This window comes from Camponotus floridanus, unplaced genomic scaffold, assembly GCF_003227725.1.
Source record: "Camponotus floridanus strain SB8 unplaced genomic scaffold, Cflo_v7.5 scaffold6, whole genome shotgun sequence".
Taxonomy (NCBI): domain Eukaryota; kingdom Metazoa; phylum Arthropoda; class Insecta; order Hymenoptera; family Formicidae; genus Camponotus; species Camponotus floridanus.
In genome coordinates this window covers 423310-438381 of record NW_020229769.1, presented here as the reverse complement: position 1 = coordinate 438381, position 15072 = coordinate 423310, and the positions used below count along the sequence as shown (strand labels likewise).

Genomic DNA, 15072 nt, shown 5'->3' with positions numbered 1-15072 from the left:
TCTTTTTACTATTATCAGTTCTGATTATCAGTATTAAATGATTTATATAATAATATGTTAAAATTTTAATCGCTTATCTCTTTAATTTATTTTTTTTCATTAATGGAATGTTTATTTTTCTCAAGTAAGTTAAATTCTCTGAAAAATGTTAATAAAATATTAAAAAATTGAATATACATAACGAATTAAATATACATTAAATATACGAAAAATATTCTTTCAAATAAATAATTTTGTAAAAAATTATTATTTCTATGTGTTTTTATGCTCAAAGAAACATGTAAATATGTGAAAAAAGATATAATTTATCAAAAAATTTTAAGTTTTCTTTGTCTTCTTTTTTGTTGCGTTTTAATCAAGTTCTCAAGTACACTGAACCTCACAAGGTCAACGAGTCCATTACTTGGACTAACGTATACATATGTATCCTTTCGAACAATGTTAATTTATTCATTTGCAAGAATTAATTTGCTCCAAACAATTATATTTCTTAAGTATAATCAATAACACATCTTTCATGCATCGATTATTTCTTTTTTACATTTATCATAATTAATGTTTGTTGCGTTACAAGCAATAATTTTGTATAGTAATGATAATAATAAAGTAGAAGAAATATAAGAGAGAAAAAAATATTTTAAAGTAAATGTTAAAAGTTAAATATTATTGAGAATGAAACAATTTAAATAATAATCTAGAATTAATCATAATGTCGAAGAAGTTTGTTTTTTAATAATTCATTAAAAAATTTATGCAAATAATAGTAATCAATGCAGAAATTTATTTAAATTGATGCAAAATATACGTGTATCTTGGAAGAAAAGTGATTTTATTGAACTTTATACTTAATATATTTGAACTGCTTATTTTGTATAATATAATTTATCTTATCTTTGTCTATCTTTGTTTTTTATCTTTTTACTTAGCAATTTTGCTGCAATATACATAAATATATAGATATAAAGACAGACTATACGTGAAAGATATATTTCATGAATAATAAAACAACTAATTAATTATACACTTCATGATAAAATAAATTATTGATATATGTTAAATTAACGTTTACACGAAAAAAGATTAATCTATGAATATCGTAAATGTGCCAATTATATGATACTATTTATAACTGAAAATCACAAGTAAAACTAATAAAGATAATACCTTATTTTGAAAATTTTGAAAATATCATATGTATGTATTAGACTTTTATAGATATTTTACAAAATATAAAAAATTAAAATAAATATAGCAAATAATATAATAAATAATTTTTAATTACATGTTAATATAAACATGTTAATATAAATTTCATATTTTACAAAAGAAATATATATTCTTAATTTATATATTTTATATAATTTTTACTTCTCCCTCTTTCTCTCTCTCTTTTTGTTTTTTTCTCTTCTAAAATAGACAAAAAATTGTTTATAACATTATAATTATCAAATGAATTAAACATAACATGTCATCAACGTATTAGTATTAATATTAGTATAAATATTAAATTGATATTTAATATTTATTTGTTGAAATGGTAAAAAAATCAGTATATAAAAATAAATAGCAATCGATAGATTGTATGAAAAAGATTATAAACTAATGCGAAATAATTAAAATACACATATGATAGAAATATTAATAACGACACGAAAAAAAGATTGATTTGATGCATGATTAAAAAATATCTATGTAACATTTGTTTAAAAGAACTGAGTCGAGTATTTACAAGTTTTCAAAATGATGCATGTGTGTGTGTGATTGTTATTGAAAATAAAATATTTTAATTATATAAATTTATGTGAAAAAGGAATGATCTCTACCTTTTTTTCTACACCTTTTTGTTTTTCGATTGACATTATTTTTGCGAATTTGATTCATATTAATGAATAAGAGAGTCACTTACTGCGTAATAAAGATTCCATCGATGTCTTTATGATTCTCTTATGATTCCTGTCAATATATTCCTTGCTATTGAGAATCTTGGTGAATTTGGAAAACTACAAATCGGAAATTTTCATACAATTGGACAGACACCAGGACAGAAACGTCTAGATAACCACTTAACAACATAAATTAAGCAAATCCCTAAAAACTGTCAATTATGATTAAAATATGTGATTAAAATTCCACAGTAAAAACGCCTCTTGTTGACTGCCTCTTGTTAACTGACTCAAATCCGAAGTACAAACTGATTGATGTGCTTATATTAAGTCTGGCGGAGCGTGCAATGTGATTCGAACGACGATAGCAAAGTGGCGGCTGAACACTTCACATTAGATCCGCCTTAGCAACCTGTTTCTACCGATACATACAAAATACCCCTTTCTTCTTGATTTTGTTTTTAACCTTCAAATATCTGTAATGATAAATCTCGTAAAACCTGTTTTAACATTATTCTGTTCTGTTGATGCATTTTATGGACAATGTATATTTTTGTTGTCCTTGAATTAAAATTAAGATTATGATATGTATATCTAATCCGTTGTAAAGTTCAGAAGCTATCAAAATATTTACTGTTTACAGCGCGATATTTCGCAAACCGCACACAATTATATGCAAAAGAAAAATAAAAAATAAAAAGCAGAAGTAAAACTAAAAAAGAAACCCAATAATTAGATATAAATTGTTATTCTACGAGATATAATAATCGAAACTATCACATATGTTATTTTGTTTGTAACATTTCATTACATATTGTGCACATCTATATCGACATTTTGATTTTTTGTCTCTTGAAAATATCTAACTCTCTCTCTCTCTCTCTTTCTCTCTTCTCTTTGTATTGCTGTTGTTAAAAGTTGCTTTTGCTAATTCGAATGATAAAGATATATCTTTGGGACATAAGAATGAAGAAAACGTCATAATCTTCATAACTAAATATCAAAGTATTTCTATAAAATTTTTGTAAAATTATTGAGAGAAAAAAAGAGAGAGAAGTCACGTATAAATGTATAATGTTTTATGATCACGTCACGTATGAATGTATAATGTTTTATTATTATTGTAAATTTTTCTGAAAGGCATTTTTTAAGAGAAGATAAAAAATTTAATCTTTTATATATTTTGTATACTAAACTGATATTTAGCAATTTAAAGTCTCAATATGCGAATTTTATACGCAAAGATAGATATTAACAAATGAGCACATTTAAATATATAAATATTTAAGAAAAATCATTTATTTTCATTTACTTTGAGTACGTTTACACGACAACGTTAATCTGGTTTAGTAACAATCGTAGTTATAACTCTCTAAAAGTGATGTTCGTTTACACGCAAGGAGCAATATAAGCAATTACATAGCAATTACATATTTACTTTAACTTATTGGCAGTTTTTATATACTAGTACTTGTCACTTTATTATTCAGGTTGGCAATACGATTGTTATAACTCTCGTAGCGTTTACACGTCTTCTTAAAGCTGGATTTGTAAGTCTACTCCTTTTCCTTAGCAGGAGTAGCGTTATTACAACTGGTGTAATAACGTCGGCGTAAAGCACGGTTTACACGGCATATAACACCAGTAATTACAACAGCGGTTGTTACTAAACCTGATTAACGTTGCCGTGTAAACATACTCATTGACTGATTTTGCTCGATTTGTCTTCTATACCGTAAAAATTATAAGTAGATATAAGATTTAGTATACTTTAACTGCAACTTCTTTCCTTTTGATTCTTGTGTAATAATATGCAAGTGTTATGCCGATAAATGCTTTTTGTAATTTTTAGATCATTAAGTGTACATATACAGAATGTATCAAAAGGTAAGATCAATCAGTGAAAGAAAATGTATATATGTGTGTGTGTGTGTGTGTGTGTGTGTACATTAATTGAAAAAATATATATATTGTCTATCGAATTTGATTATTATCTTACGCAAAGTATAAACATTTATTAGCATTATAATTTCCGTAATTTGAGACATTGTATTATATTATAATACAAATTCTGTAGAATAAAATTCCAGTATGGAAACATTGATATATTTTTATGAAATATCTTTATTATTATTTATAGAGCTATTAAGCGAGATTATAAAACTTCGATTTGCGCGCTTAATGTACAACCTTGAAAAAAGTCGCAAAAAGTATGTATAATAGCGTCTTATTTTCTAAATTATACGAACATTATTTCATAATGAGCATCGTTTTTATCGTAATAAATCTGATGTAAACAGGAAAAAACGTCAAGAATATGTAAAATACTTTTTTTTAGGAAACAAAGACATTTATAAATCATATTAAATGTCTCTAATGTGTGTATATTCATCGAAATAAAATAAATTTATATGAATTATAAAATAAATTTAGATGAAATAAAAAATGTATATTATTATTATTATTATTATGCTATATGAATGTAAAAAAAAGTAAAACAAAAATGGACGGTTAAAATAAATTTCTGTCATATATATATATATATATATATATATATATATATATATATATATATATATATCATACTATTGATTTAATATGAAATTTTCTGCGAAATATCGAATCATAACAAGTTTTAATACAATAAAAAATAAAGAAATAATAATAATAATGAAATGATCGATGTTAATATCGATTATTTTTCGTTGTATTTACAAGCTCACGTCGAAAATTATAATACAAGCGAATCGAAGATCTGGCGAGGAGATTATATTCGAGCATTGTATAATTAACAATTACATTTTTATATATACGAAAAGATAAAATATAATTAGAACATACATAAAGGATTTTCTTACCTCGCATATAATCTCCAACGAATATTTTTCTGATGATCCTTTTGATTTTTTAATTTATCGAATTCTGCAAGAACTATAGATCATCATTTCGTCTATATAGATCCGTGATACATATTTCATAACATAAGTTCTTTTGGATTCGATTTTTGTGTCCTATTTTAATGCAGCGATAGCTAAAGCACAATTTGAAATTTAAGTAACGTTTAAATTTGAATGGGGGAAGACAATGTCCTCTATGTGTACTACACTGTTGTTTGTTTTGTTTCCGCGTAGGATCAATCTGATATTGTCCTTAGAATTTAAGACGTTCATAGAGATTACAGCGAAATTCTGTGCCTTAGAAGTCTGTGAAATTATTCAGGTGAATTATTTTATATTTTTCTAATCTATTATAATAAAAAATCTAGCATCTCGAGAAACTAGATAATGACGATCTATATCGATTTATACTCGCGAAATTTTCCAGATACACGTGACAAATTCTTTTTCATCCTACTATAGTATATAAATTTTTAGTAGTTTTATTATGTGTCAAATATTAATATATTCTATATCTATATAGGATATCAATGCAATTCTGCAAATAATTGCTTCATATAATCCAATAATCTCAAGTTATGTCATATAAAAGATAGACTTATGTGACTATCTTTCAAATTATGTAACTTTAAATAATATATAATTCTACCTATCTATCTTTGTGTTTCAGTGCTTTTAGATTTCACCCATAAACATGGAATCAGAATATGTAATAGAAGGCAATGCAAGGATCATCGCAAAAAATATGCCAAATTCTAGTGCGTCAAAATGTATTTGTTATAGACCGCATTCCAACATTATATGCAATGGCTGTGGATTTTGGACAAAAGGCAGAGTAAGATATTGTTGTCCTGAACATCCAAAGGTCAGAATAATATTGCTTTAACATTTCTCTTTTTTCTTTTCGTTGAATTCTCTTGAAAGTAAATTTTTATTCTCTGAAAGTAATTTTTTCAATTTACTGAAGATAACAACATTTAAAAAATAGTATTTTTAATATTTTAATTATTAATAGTAATTTTTTGTATTTTATTTTACAGATTGTTTTTCTATATGATTATGCTCAATGTCCACGCTGTAAAAGTTACGATTTCATGCTCACAGAGATCTAAACAAACATTCCATTTCTATCAGGCTAATTAGAGTTATAGGTTTGTTAAAGATAAATATATATAGATAAGTTTCAATAGTTACCAAAAACTATTCACTTTAAGTAAGTTTACAAAGTTTAATAATATAGTAGTTAATATAGCACATAGGTATAGTACTCAGTTAATATAGATAATATAACATCTAAATATAGTACTCAATACAGTAATTAATATAGATATATGAAAAATAGATATATTAAAATACTGTGATGATAGGTTTATTTCAACTTTCAGACCAAAGTATATTTTTATATATCTGTAATAGAGAGATAGTACTGAGAGTTACAATATATATATTGACGTATCTGCTTAGAGTAACTGTCAAAATGTTTAATGTATAAACACTAATAGTAGTGTTCATATTTTTCATAGTAATTAAGAAAATATATTGTGTGATATGATTATAATATAATATTACTACTAATATATAATGCTTAATAATTTGTATTATTATTATTTAAAAAAACTGATACATATTACTTTATATATTACAAATATTACAAGTATTTTTAAATATACTATAAATTTTGACATTTAAACATTTTGACAGTAGACTCGAATAAGAGCAAATGTATTGTGATAAGAATGATTGATAGCTTATTCTTAAAGAGCCTAGTTTTCTTTTTAAAGCTTTAATATTTGATCTATATCAAAAAAGCTCAAGACTGACAAGCGTGAAGTAATGTAACTAACAAGTATATAATATAAGAGCAGTTTGAAACAAAAATAAAAGTATAACTTCATACATGATTGTATGCCATTTATGTATTAAATAAAATATTAATTATATTTAAAAATAAAAGGTTTTTCTTGTTCAAATTATATCCTTAAAGAAAAATTTTTTCATAAAATGCACAGTCTTTATATATTATTTGTTATATGCATGTAAGTGAAAAATTAATTATAAACTTTATAATATAATTATATAATTATAGTATATATAATTATAGTATTGCATTATTTTTCTTAGTTTATTTTTTGATTATTTATATATGTATCATTGATATTGTACTTATGGCTGGATATATTTCGAAAATATTTTTTGGACTTTGAAAATTTATATAAATACATAAATTTCGTACATAAACGAAAATATAAGATGTTTTATAAATAAAGATTTACTATACTTTCTTTAACCTCTATCATAAATCCCGCCAAATATGTCAACTCATATGTTGAGCATTTCATTGGTCAACTTGTACAACCTTTTTACGTCATGTGCCAATCAATGAAGCCTCGTGGACCATTCATTGTAAATAGTAACCGTCATTTCTGAATGCGCAGTTAAAAAGTGAATGAAACTTCATAAATACATAACCAAAAACTTAAAAAGAGCAGAATTCTTTGAAGTTCCGGTAATATTTAATTTTTCTAGAAATAAGTTATATTTTATCATTATATTTTCCATTTAACTCTCTTAAATCTTTAAAATATTAATAATATTACAATATAAATTGACACATCGTATCATGTGATATTTATATAAAAATGTTTTTATAAGAATATTTTACACAATAGTTCTTTATATTTAAATTTTTTGTAGATATATATCTATATATATATTGTAATATTTATAAATATTTTCCATTTTTGTAAATATTTATCAAGCACTTTATTTGAATAACTGGAAAATAATAGGAAATTAAATTGTATGATAGCAAAAATGGCATTCAATATACAAGATTCCAATATGGATAATGAAGAAGATTTACAAGCAAGTCAATGGTATGGAGTAAGAGAAGCTACATTGTTTCTTGTCGATGCCACACACAGAATGTTTGAAGTAGAAAAGAACCAAACTCAGCCAGAAACCGAACGCAGCTACATTCAAAAATTTTTCAAGGTTTGATACACTACAAGTTATTTTTATTAATGACTCGTATTTAAAAAAATAATTATCATTAATCATAATTCTTGCAGCTATATAAGCAGATTCTTCGACAGAAACTTGCATGGAGTATGCAAGATTGGATGGGTGTAGTATTATTTGGTACTGAAGAAAGCGATGCAAATTCAAGCTGGAAACACATTCAAAATTTGCAAGAATTACGAGTTGTTACCTTGGATGACTTACAACGAATCAGAAAATTAAGTAAGGATATTTACAGCCAAGCAGTATATGTAATGTGTTTTAATAATATCACCTATACAATTTTTATCTAATAATTTTATGAATTTCCAATAATTCTCATAGCTAAAAGTGGCATGAAGGGCTATCAGAGTATTAAATCTGAGGATGCTTATCCACTTCACGACGCATTGACATACGCAATCGATATTTTTTTGAAGATAAAAACAGTTCTTACTAAACGCAGGATAGTTCTGATCACTTCTCATGTTGCCAAACTAGCGGATGACGAAAAGCATCGCATCAGATCAACGGCAGCATCTTTGAAGGACTTGGATATTAAATTATATGTAATTGGTTTGGGGAAGAATTGGATACAGGATCAATTCTACAAAGATTTAGAAATTCTATCGAGAAAAACGGATGTAGATGTTTATAGAATGACATCATTGGTAGATTTAGTGCAACAGATTAAAGCACCTTCCAAAAACATTGCACGTTTATGCCTCAAGATAAGCGACGATTTGGAACTTGATTTGGTTGTCCGTACTCTGGGCAGGTAAAGCTTCATATTAATAAGAATAATATAATTTTTATAACACACATCATTATATAATTCTATAGATAACACTGTGAACATTATTTTACAGGAAACGTAGATGCTTACGAACAAAGCCACTAAGTAAAGCTACTAATCAAGTTTTATCGAGATCGACATATTTTAAGGGTGAAGATTCCAATGATGAGGTAATACTTCATGCATAATATGTATCTTAAACATTTTGCTGATTATATATATTGAATATATACCTTGCATTTTTTAATTCTTATTATTATTTTAAGTTATTTAATTAGCTGGATTAATTACAGGAGAATAGTGACAATGAAGAATCTAATTTACCTTTTATGATACCAGAAGAAGTGAACTGGGAAACTAAGGAGTTAATTGGAAATAGAAAATTACGTTTTACACCAAAAGAACGTTCTCGTATGAAGCATATACATCCACCAGCCATCAAGATAATCGGCACAAGACCTATACCCGACGATCTCTTTAGATATCACGTTAAACGGAAATATTTCATCAGAGCGGATTACAGTAGCAGTCGTAAAGGTAAAGCACATAAAATATATGAAGATTTTATGTTTCTTTATACACAATTTTATGTTTTTTTATACACAATAATACATTCAATTTTTATATTGCAACGTTTATTTTATAAAATTCAATTCTTTTGTTTCTTTTTTCCAGATAATCTATTGTTCTTCGGCGCTTTATTGAATAAATGCGCCACTAAAGGAAAAATGATTGTTTGTATGTTCACATTGCGGATGAATACTCAAACTAATCTCTGCTATATGATTCCAAATGCTGATTTAGGCGGCTTTTTCTTATCAAAAATTGCATATAAAGGTATATTTTATTATATTATGTAATAATACACTATGGCTTAAGATGTTTCATATTAATGAATATAATTCACACTCTAGGAGACATTGGAGATAAAAGTGAAGCATTGCATCATTATGATGCACAAAATTGGGTAACTGATGAAGAAGTGATATTATGGAAAAAGACAATTGACAAGCTCAATATGGATTACCATCCCTGCAAATTTAGATCTTACAAATTGGAATGTCAAATACAAATAGTAGAAAAGTTAGCTCTAGATAAGGAACCTGGTCCTCCGCCAATTGATTCAATCGAACAGTCATGTAAGTAATATTAATATTATAATATATATATTAACAAATTGAAAAAATGTATAAAAAAAGGAAAAAAATACAAATCAAGAGAAAATCACTATTCCTAGATACAAAAACAAATTTATATCAAATTATATAAGTTTGTTTATAAATTATTTATAAAGTAACTATAATATACTTTGCAGTTGAGGCAACTCGTAAGAAAACAGCAGATTTAATGTCCGAATTTAAGGATATGTATCCTAATATAAACAAATCTGATGGTCCACCAAAAGCAAAAAGAGCTAAAAAGAGTAAGAAGGAAACATCATAATTATTGTACATAATTATGTGGAATAGCATTCTATAATGAAAGTAACATGATAATATATTTTAAAGAGAATTTACATTTCTACAAAACAAATGATTATATATATATATATATATATATATATATATATATATATATATATATATATATATGGCAAAGAAAAGCTTTTTAAAATAAATGTTGTTTGGTAAATATACAAAAGAAGAAAATATTGTTATTTTTAAGATATAGCTTATATTTTATTTGACAAAATATTGTGGCAAAAGTTGTCTACAAAAATTATATAAGTTAAATTCCTGTTTCTTTTAATAAAGTAGTTGGGAACAAGGAGACACATTGATATTACATTGATATTACATTATTTTATTGTTGTCAGTCTTAGACTTTATGTAGGCACTTAATAAAGGCATTTTAGACATTAATCTGTGATTGATGCAATGTATACTGTAAAAATATGTTGAGCACAGATTAAAAACTAGTATTATTATAATCTTTTAATAAAAATTTTGCATGTTTTTTCTATTATTTGAAACTATTGTCAAATTGCTTTACTAAATTATTTTTATCTTATAATAATACTAGTTTGCTAATTCTTGGTATCCTTGGTAAATTATTTAATAATTATTTTGATAATTTAAATATACATATGAATTTATATAACAATATTTTCTTTTACATATATAAAAATATATTATTTTATTCAAATCTATTATGAAGAAAAAGGCATGTGTAAATTCCTCTATATATAATATAAAATATAATATGAAAAATTTTATATAATTTGAAAATTTTATGTAAAATGTATCCTCTTAATCAACTATTAAGGCCAAAAATTGATTTCACGCTTCTCTAACAATTTTAGACATATAGAATAATTTAAAAATTGCTTAAACCTTATACAATCATGAATATATTTACCGTTACATTAAACCAAGCAATTAGAGGGAGACAAATGTGATTCTCTCACTCATGTTCTCGTTTCAAGCACGCAGGTTTAAAGTAGGATACAGGTGCTTTTCTCACGAAAGGGATTAGACTTTTGCGATGAAAAGCCCAGCAGCAAGCAATCCTCTTGCTCATGCTCTGTGATGTACTTCATAATGTCTTCGACAGCCTTGCTCACCGTGATCCGTTTCAGAGCGGCTTCGCGGCGCAGCTGCTCCGTCACAAGACGCTGCTGTTGCAAATTCGTGATCACCATGTCCATAACAGCTGTGTATGTGCAACAGAAATGAGAGAATCTCTGTGCAAATTTCGTGACAACAGAAAACAAAAGGGGAGAAAAATACACCACAAATTTAAAGGCTACCTGGACGTCCGATGCTGAAACCTTACTTTCGCAGATCGCAAATCTAGGCCTCAACAATTCGATCCTCTTCTTTGTCACGAAAAGCCACTCGTTGACTTTTTTTCTGTCCACGTTCTTTGCTTCAGCCACAATTTTATGAAGATTTAATCTTAAATCTTTCCTGTATGCCAATCCCTCAAGGCAATCTCGCACTTGACGATTACGTCGCATTACATGACGCGATGATTGGCTGACTAATGCATCTTTGTAAAATTCTGCTCCTTTTGTCATGGGCTGCGGTCAAGGAGACCCTGAAAATGCTTTGAAGTGTTTGATTGACCAATCAAGATAAGATATCTTTACTCCTTTTATCCTGATTGATTAATCAAACGCTCCAAAGCATCTTCAGCGTTTGATTGACCAATCATTAAAGATATTTCTACTCCTTTTATCCTGATTGGTCAATCAAACGCTCTAAAGCATCTTCAGCGTCTCATTGATCGCAACCCTGATTAGTCAATTGAAAGCTGTCTTACTTCACGAGTAGGATTTTCGAACGCATCCGAATGGATTCGTTTGAAGTAGCGTCATGCAAGCTAGCCTTAAGAAATTTTGCCGGTGTAAAAATCCCCTAGCTGGAGAACATCGAGAAAAATCGTGGCTGTTTCGCTCCGGACCCGGACCGTGTTATCGTTGTGAAGAGACGACTCAATTTTTAACGTTTCGAAAATGGCTATGCACATACCGAAAGCGCCTGGCATAGCGCAGATGCTCAAGGAGGGGACCCGCGTAAGTGCCATTTTATCACAATATTCGCATGCACGCAACGAATTGTCGCACGAATGATGATGCCTGTTCTCGGAAAGGATATACGAGAAAGGGATCGTATATTCTTGCCTTTTATGGACATTTTGATATATCCTCTCATTTTTGACTCGAGATTTAGAGTTTTGTGCACAAAATGCAATCAATCTTAAATTATGCCGGAAATATATCACATTTTTTTTCTTAAATCAGATTTGATCATTTTATAATAAAAAGATAATAAAAAATTAATAATAATAATAAATTAATAATAAAAATTATCTGATAATTAATCGTTTAACGCTTCAATGAGTTTGTTATTTTGTACTTTCAGTGCTTTTCGGGCCTGGATGAAGCAGTCTACAGAAATATTACAGCCTGTAAACAATTTGCAGATACTGTAAGAAGCGCATACGGTCCTAATGGGATGAATAAGATGATCATTAATCATATTGAAAAACTGTTTGTAACTAATGATGCAGCGACGATTATCAATGAGTTAGAAGTGGAGCATCCAGCTGCAAAGTTGTTGGTTTTTGCATCAAAAATGCAGGAAGCTGAAGTAGGAGATGGAACAAACTTTGTTATTATCTTTGCTGGAGCTTTGCTTCATGCTGCGGAAGAATTGCTTCGTTTAGTAAGTTAATTTTATTTAATGTTTTTTTATACTTTCATATCACTACAAATATATATATATATATATATATATATATATATATATATATATATATGTGTGTGTGTAAAATATTTTATATATATATTATATAAAATATATTAATAAAATATAAGTCTTATATAAAGTATTATATAAAGTTTATTTGTATTCTTATACTTGGGAATATGCTCTAACCATAAATCCAACTATAAATCCGTTAATTTTATCCATTAATCCGTTAATTTTATCTTGTATAAGAAAAATTTATAATTAATACAAGTAATTTTTATATTCTGTTTTTCTAATTGTAGGGAATAACAACTTCAGAGATTGTTGAAGGTTATGAAAGTGCCTTGAACAAAGCACTCGAAATTTTGCCAACATTAGTTGTTCACGAAGTAAAGGATGTACATTCCGAAGACCAAGTGAGGAAGGGGATCAGGACTGCTATTATGAGCAAACAATATGGAAATGAGGATATTCTCGCTTCTCTTGTTACTCAAGCTTGCGTTTCGATTTTACCAGAGAAAACAACATTCAATGTCGATAATGTACGGGTTTGCAAAATACTCGGAGGTGGTTTGAACAATTCCCAAGTTATCCAAGGCATGGTGTTTAAGCGTCATGTAGAAGGAGAAGTCGCAAGAAAAACCAATGCAAAGATCGCGGTTTATACTTGTGCCGTGGACATCACACAGACTGAGACTAAGGGTACTGTGCTGATAAAGACAGCCGATGAGCTTTTGAAATTCTCGCGCGGCGAGGAATCATTTCTGGAAAATCAAATCAAATCAATTGCTGATAGCGGCGCCGAGGTAGTAGTGTCAGGCGGAAAATTTGGAAGCATGGTCTTACACTATATGAACAAATACAATCTGATGGCTGTTCGTATCCCGAGCAAGTTTGATATCAGACGACTTTGCAAAACTGTCGGTGCCACCGCGCTTTCGAAGCTGGTACATTTATTTGATTTAATCATATCTTCTTTAAATAGATATATTGCTTTTTCGCATGCAATAAATTTGTATTTAAAATATAATGGAAAAAAACTATAATTTTCTTTTAAAGATACCTCCATCAAAAGAAGAGTTGGGATATGCCGATACGGTACACATAGACGAATTGGGAGACACTATAGTGGTAGTGTTCAAACTGGATGGAAAGGAAAGTCGCGTCAGTACTGTGCTCGTGCGTGGTTCCACCGAGAATTACATGGACGATATCGAACGCGCGATCGATGACGGTGTCAATACCTTCAAGGGCATCACGAAAGACGGTAGATTTGTCCCGGGGGCGGGTGCCACGGAACTCGAGCTTGCCGCGCAGTTGGCGTTATACGCGGACACGTTACCCGGCCTAGAACAGTACGCAGCGCGCAAATTTGCCACTGCCTTGGAGATATTCTCTAAGACGCTGGCTGAGAGCAGCGGTGTTCATGCTTCTGAGCTTCTGTCAAAGTTATATGCAGCCCACAAGGAGGGAAAGAAGAATTACGGTTTCGATATCGATGTAAGTTCTTATTTTTTCTATTCGATAATCATCTTCAGATAATATATTTGTTTCAAATATGCGGCTGTTATTTCTCGTTTGATTTAACATTTATGGATGATTATTTGAACTGGATATATAATATTCTTTTTTTCAAATAACATATATGTAAATTGTATATCGTTAGGGTGAAGGTGCAGCTTTGATCGATACCGTCGAGGCAGGAATCCTGGATCTATATTTGACAAAGCAATGGGCGATGAAATATGCGGTCGGTGCAGCGTGCACAGTTCTCAAAGTAGATCAAATTATTATGGCAAAGCGGGCAGGCGGCCCAAAGGTTCCATCGGGAGGCGGTCGTGATGAAGATGATTAATAAAACAAATCATAAAATTTTACGTTTAATTTATAACATTATTTGTATTTACAAGTTTCAATATATTTGAAATTCGATGAAAGAGTAGAATGATGAATACTCTTTTGATACTTAATTGTAAAGAAGATTATATATTTCCTATCACCGATCCGGGAATGGAAATTTCTAAATTTTCCATTCAATATATCTGCTGACTTCTATAAGAATATTAAAAATAAACTTATTAGATATATACCCTTTCTCCTTCTTTATTTATCTCTATTAAAATCCTAATAAAATGGAGTATAGAGTAGGTTTTTTATTTACTTTCTCTACTAAAATCTTAATAAATCTTAATAAAATAGAGTAAAATAATAGAAATAAAAACAAAGAAACAAAAAATTACAACTATATCATATATTGACCGCGTTCAATCAAACTACTCAATTATCTTGTCAAAATCTGA

At 28.3% G+C, this 15072-nt stretch overlaps 4 protein-coding genes across 4 annotated transcripts; 3 read left to right on the top strand and 1 right to left on the bottom strand.

Annotated features, from left to right (window-relative positions):
- The first annotated feature begins 4983 nt into the window (after positions 1–4983).
- Positions 4984–6075, top strand: LOC105248353. The gene is made up of 3 exons (XM_025413043.1): positions 4984–5102; positions 5451–5645; positions 5821–6075. The coding sequence occupies exons 2-3, from the start codon at positions 5475–5477 to the stop codon at positions 5890–5892; spliced, it is 243 nt and encodes an 80-aa protein (XP_025268828.1). The 5' UTR covers positions 4984–5102; positions 5451–5474; the 3' UTR covers positions 5893–6075.
- A 1091-nt stretch (positions 6076–7166) lies between these two features.
- Positions 7167–10095, top strand: LOC105248351 (ATP-dependent DNA helicase 2 subunit 1). Its single transcript, XM_025413064.1, has 9 exons — positions 7167–7286; positions 7590–7774; positions 7852–8023; positions 8126–8558; positions 8650–8746; positions 8870–9113; positions 9252–9413; positions 9491–9715; positions 9892–10095. The coding sequence occupies exons 2-9, from the start codon at positions 7595–7597 to the stop codon at positions 10017–10019; spliced, it is 1641 nt and encodes a 546-aa protein (XP_025268849.1). The 5' UTR covers positions 7167–7286; positions 7590–7594; the 3' UTR covers positions 10020–10095.
- Positions 10096–10800: 705 nt separating this feature from the next.
- On the bottom strand, positions 10801–11565 carry LOC105248350 (guanine nucleotide-binding protein subunit gamma-1). The gene is made up of 2 exons (XM_011253105.3): positions 11326–11565; positions 10801–11228 (listed from the first exon to the last, which is right to left on the bottom strand). The coding sequence occupies exon 2, from the start codon at positions 11221–11223 to the stop codon at positions 11011–11013; it is 213 nt and encodes a 70-aa protein (XP_011251407.1). The 5' UTR covers positions 11224–11228; positions 11326–11565; the 3' UTR covers positions 10801–11010.
- Positions 11566–11895: 330 nt separating this feature from the next.
- Positions 11896–14636, top strand: LOC105248349 (T-complex protein 1 subunit theta). The gene is made up of 5 exons (XM_011253104.3): positions 11896–12093; positions 12443–12745; positions 13075–13719; positions 13832–14272; positions 14439–14636. The coding sequence occupies exons 1-5, from the start codon at positions 12034–12036 to the stop codon at positions 14625–14627; spliced, it is 1638 nt and encodes a 545-aa protein (XP_011251406.2). The 5' UTR covers positions 11896–12033; the 3' UTR covers positions 14628–14636.
- The last annotated feature ends 436 nt before the right edge of the window (positions 14637–15072 follow it).

Bases quoted from the DNA above. Each gene is read 5' to 3' on its own strand.
- LOC105248353 (XM_025413043.1), top strand. From the start codon at position 5,475: ATGGAATCAGAATATGTAATAGAAGGCAATGCAAGGATCATCGCAAAA. The intron at 5,646-5,820 runs GTCAGAATAATA...TTTATTTTACAG, and splicing joins GTTGTCCTGAACATCCAAAG to ATTGTTTTTCTATATGATTA.
- LOC105248351 (XM_025413064.1), top strand. From the start codon at position 7,595: ATGGCATTCAATATACAAGATTCCAATATGGATAATGAAGAAGATTTA. The intron at 8,747-8,869 runs GTAATACTTCAT...GATTAATTACAG, and splicing joins GTGAAGATTCCAATGATGAG to GAGAATAGTGACAATGAAGA. The intron at 9,414-9,490 runs GTATATTTTATT...TTCACACTCTAG, and splicing joins ATCAAAAATTGCATATAAAG to GAGACATTGGAGATAAAAGT.
- LOC105248350 (XM_011253105.3), bottom strand. From the start codon at position 11,223: ATGGACATGGTGATCACGAATTTGCAACAGCAGCGTCTTGTGACGGAG.
- LOC105248349 (XM_011253104.3), top strand. From the start codon at position 12,034: ATGGCTATGCACATACCGAAAGCGCCTGGCATAGCGCAGATGCTCAAG. The intron at 12,746-13,074 runs GTAAGTTAATTT...TTCTAATTGTAG, and splicing joins CGGAAGAATTGCTTCGTTTA to GGAATAACAACTTCAGAGAT. The intron at 14,273-14,438 runs GTAAGTTCTTAT...GTATATCGTTAG, and splicing joins ATTACGGTTTCGATATCGAT to GGTGAAGGTGCAGCTTTGAT.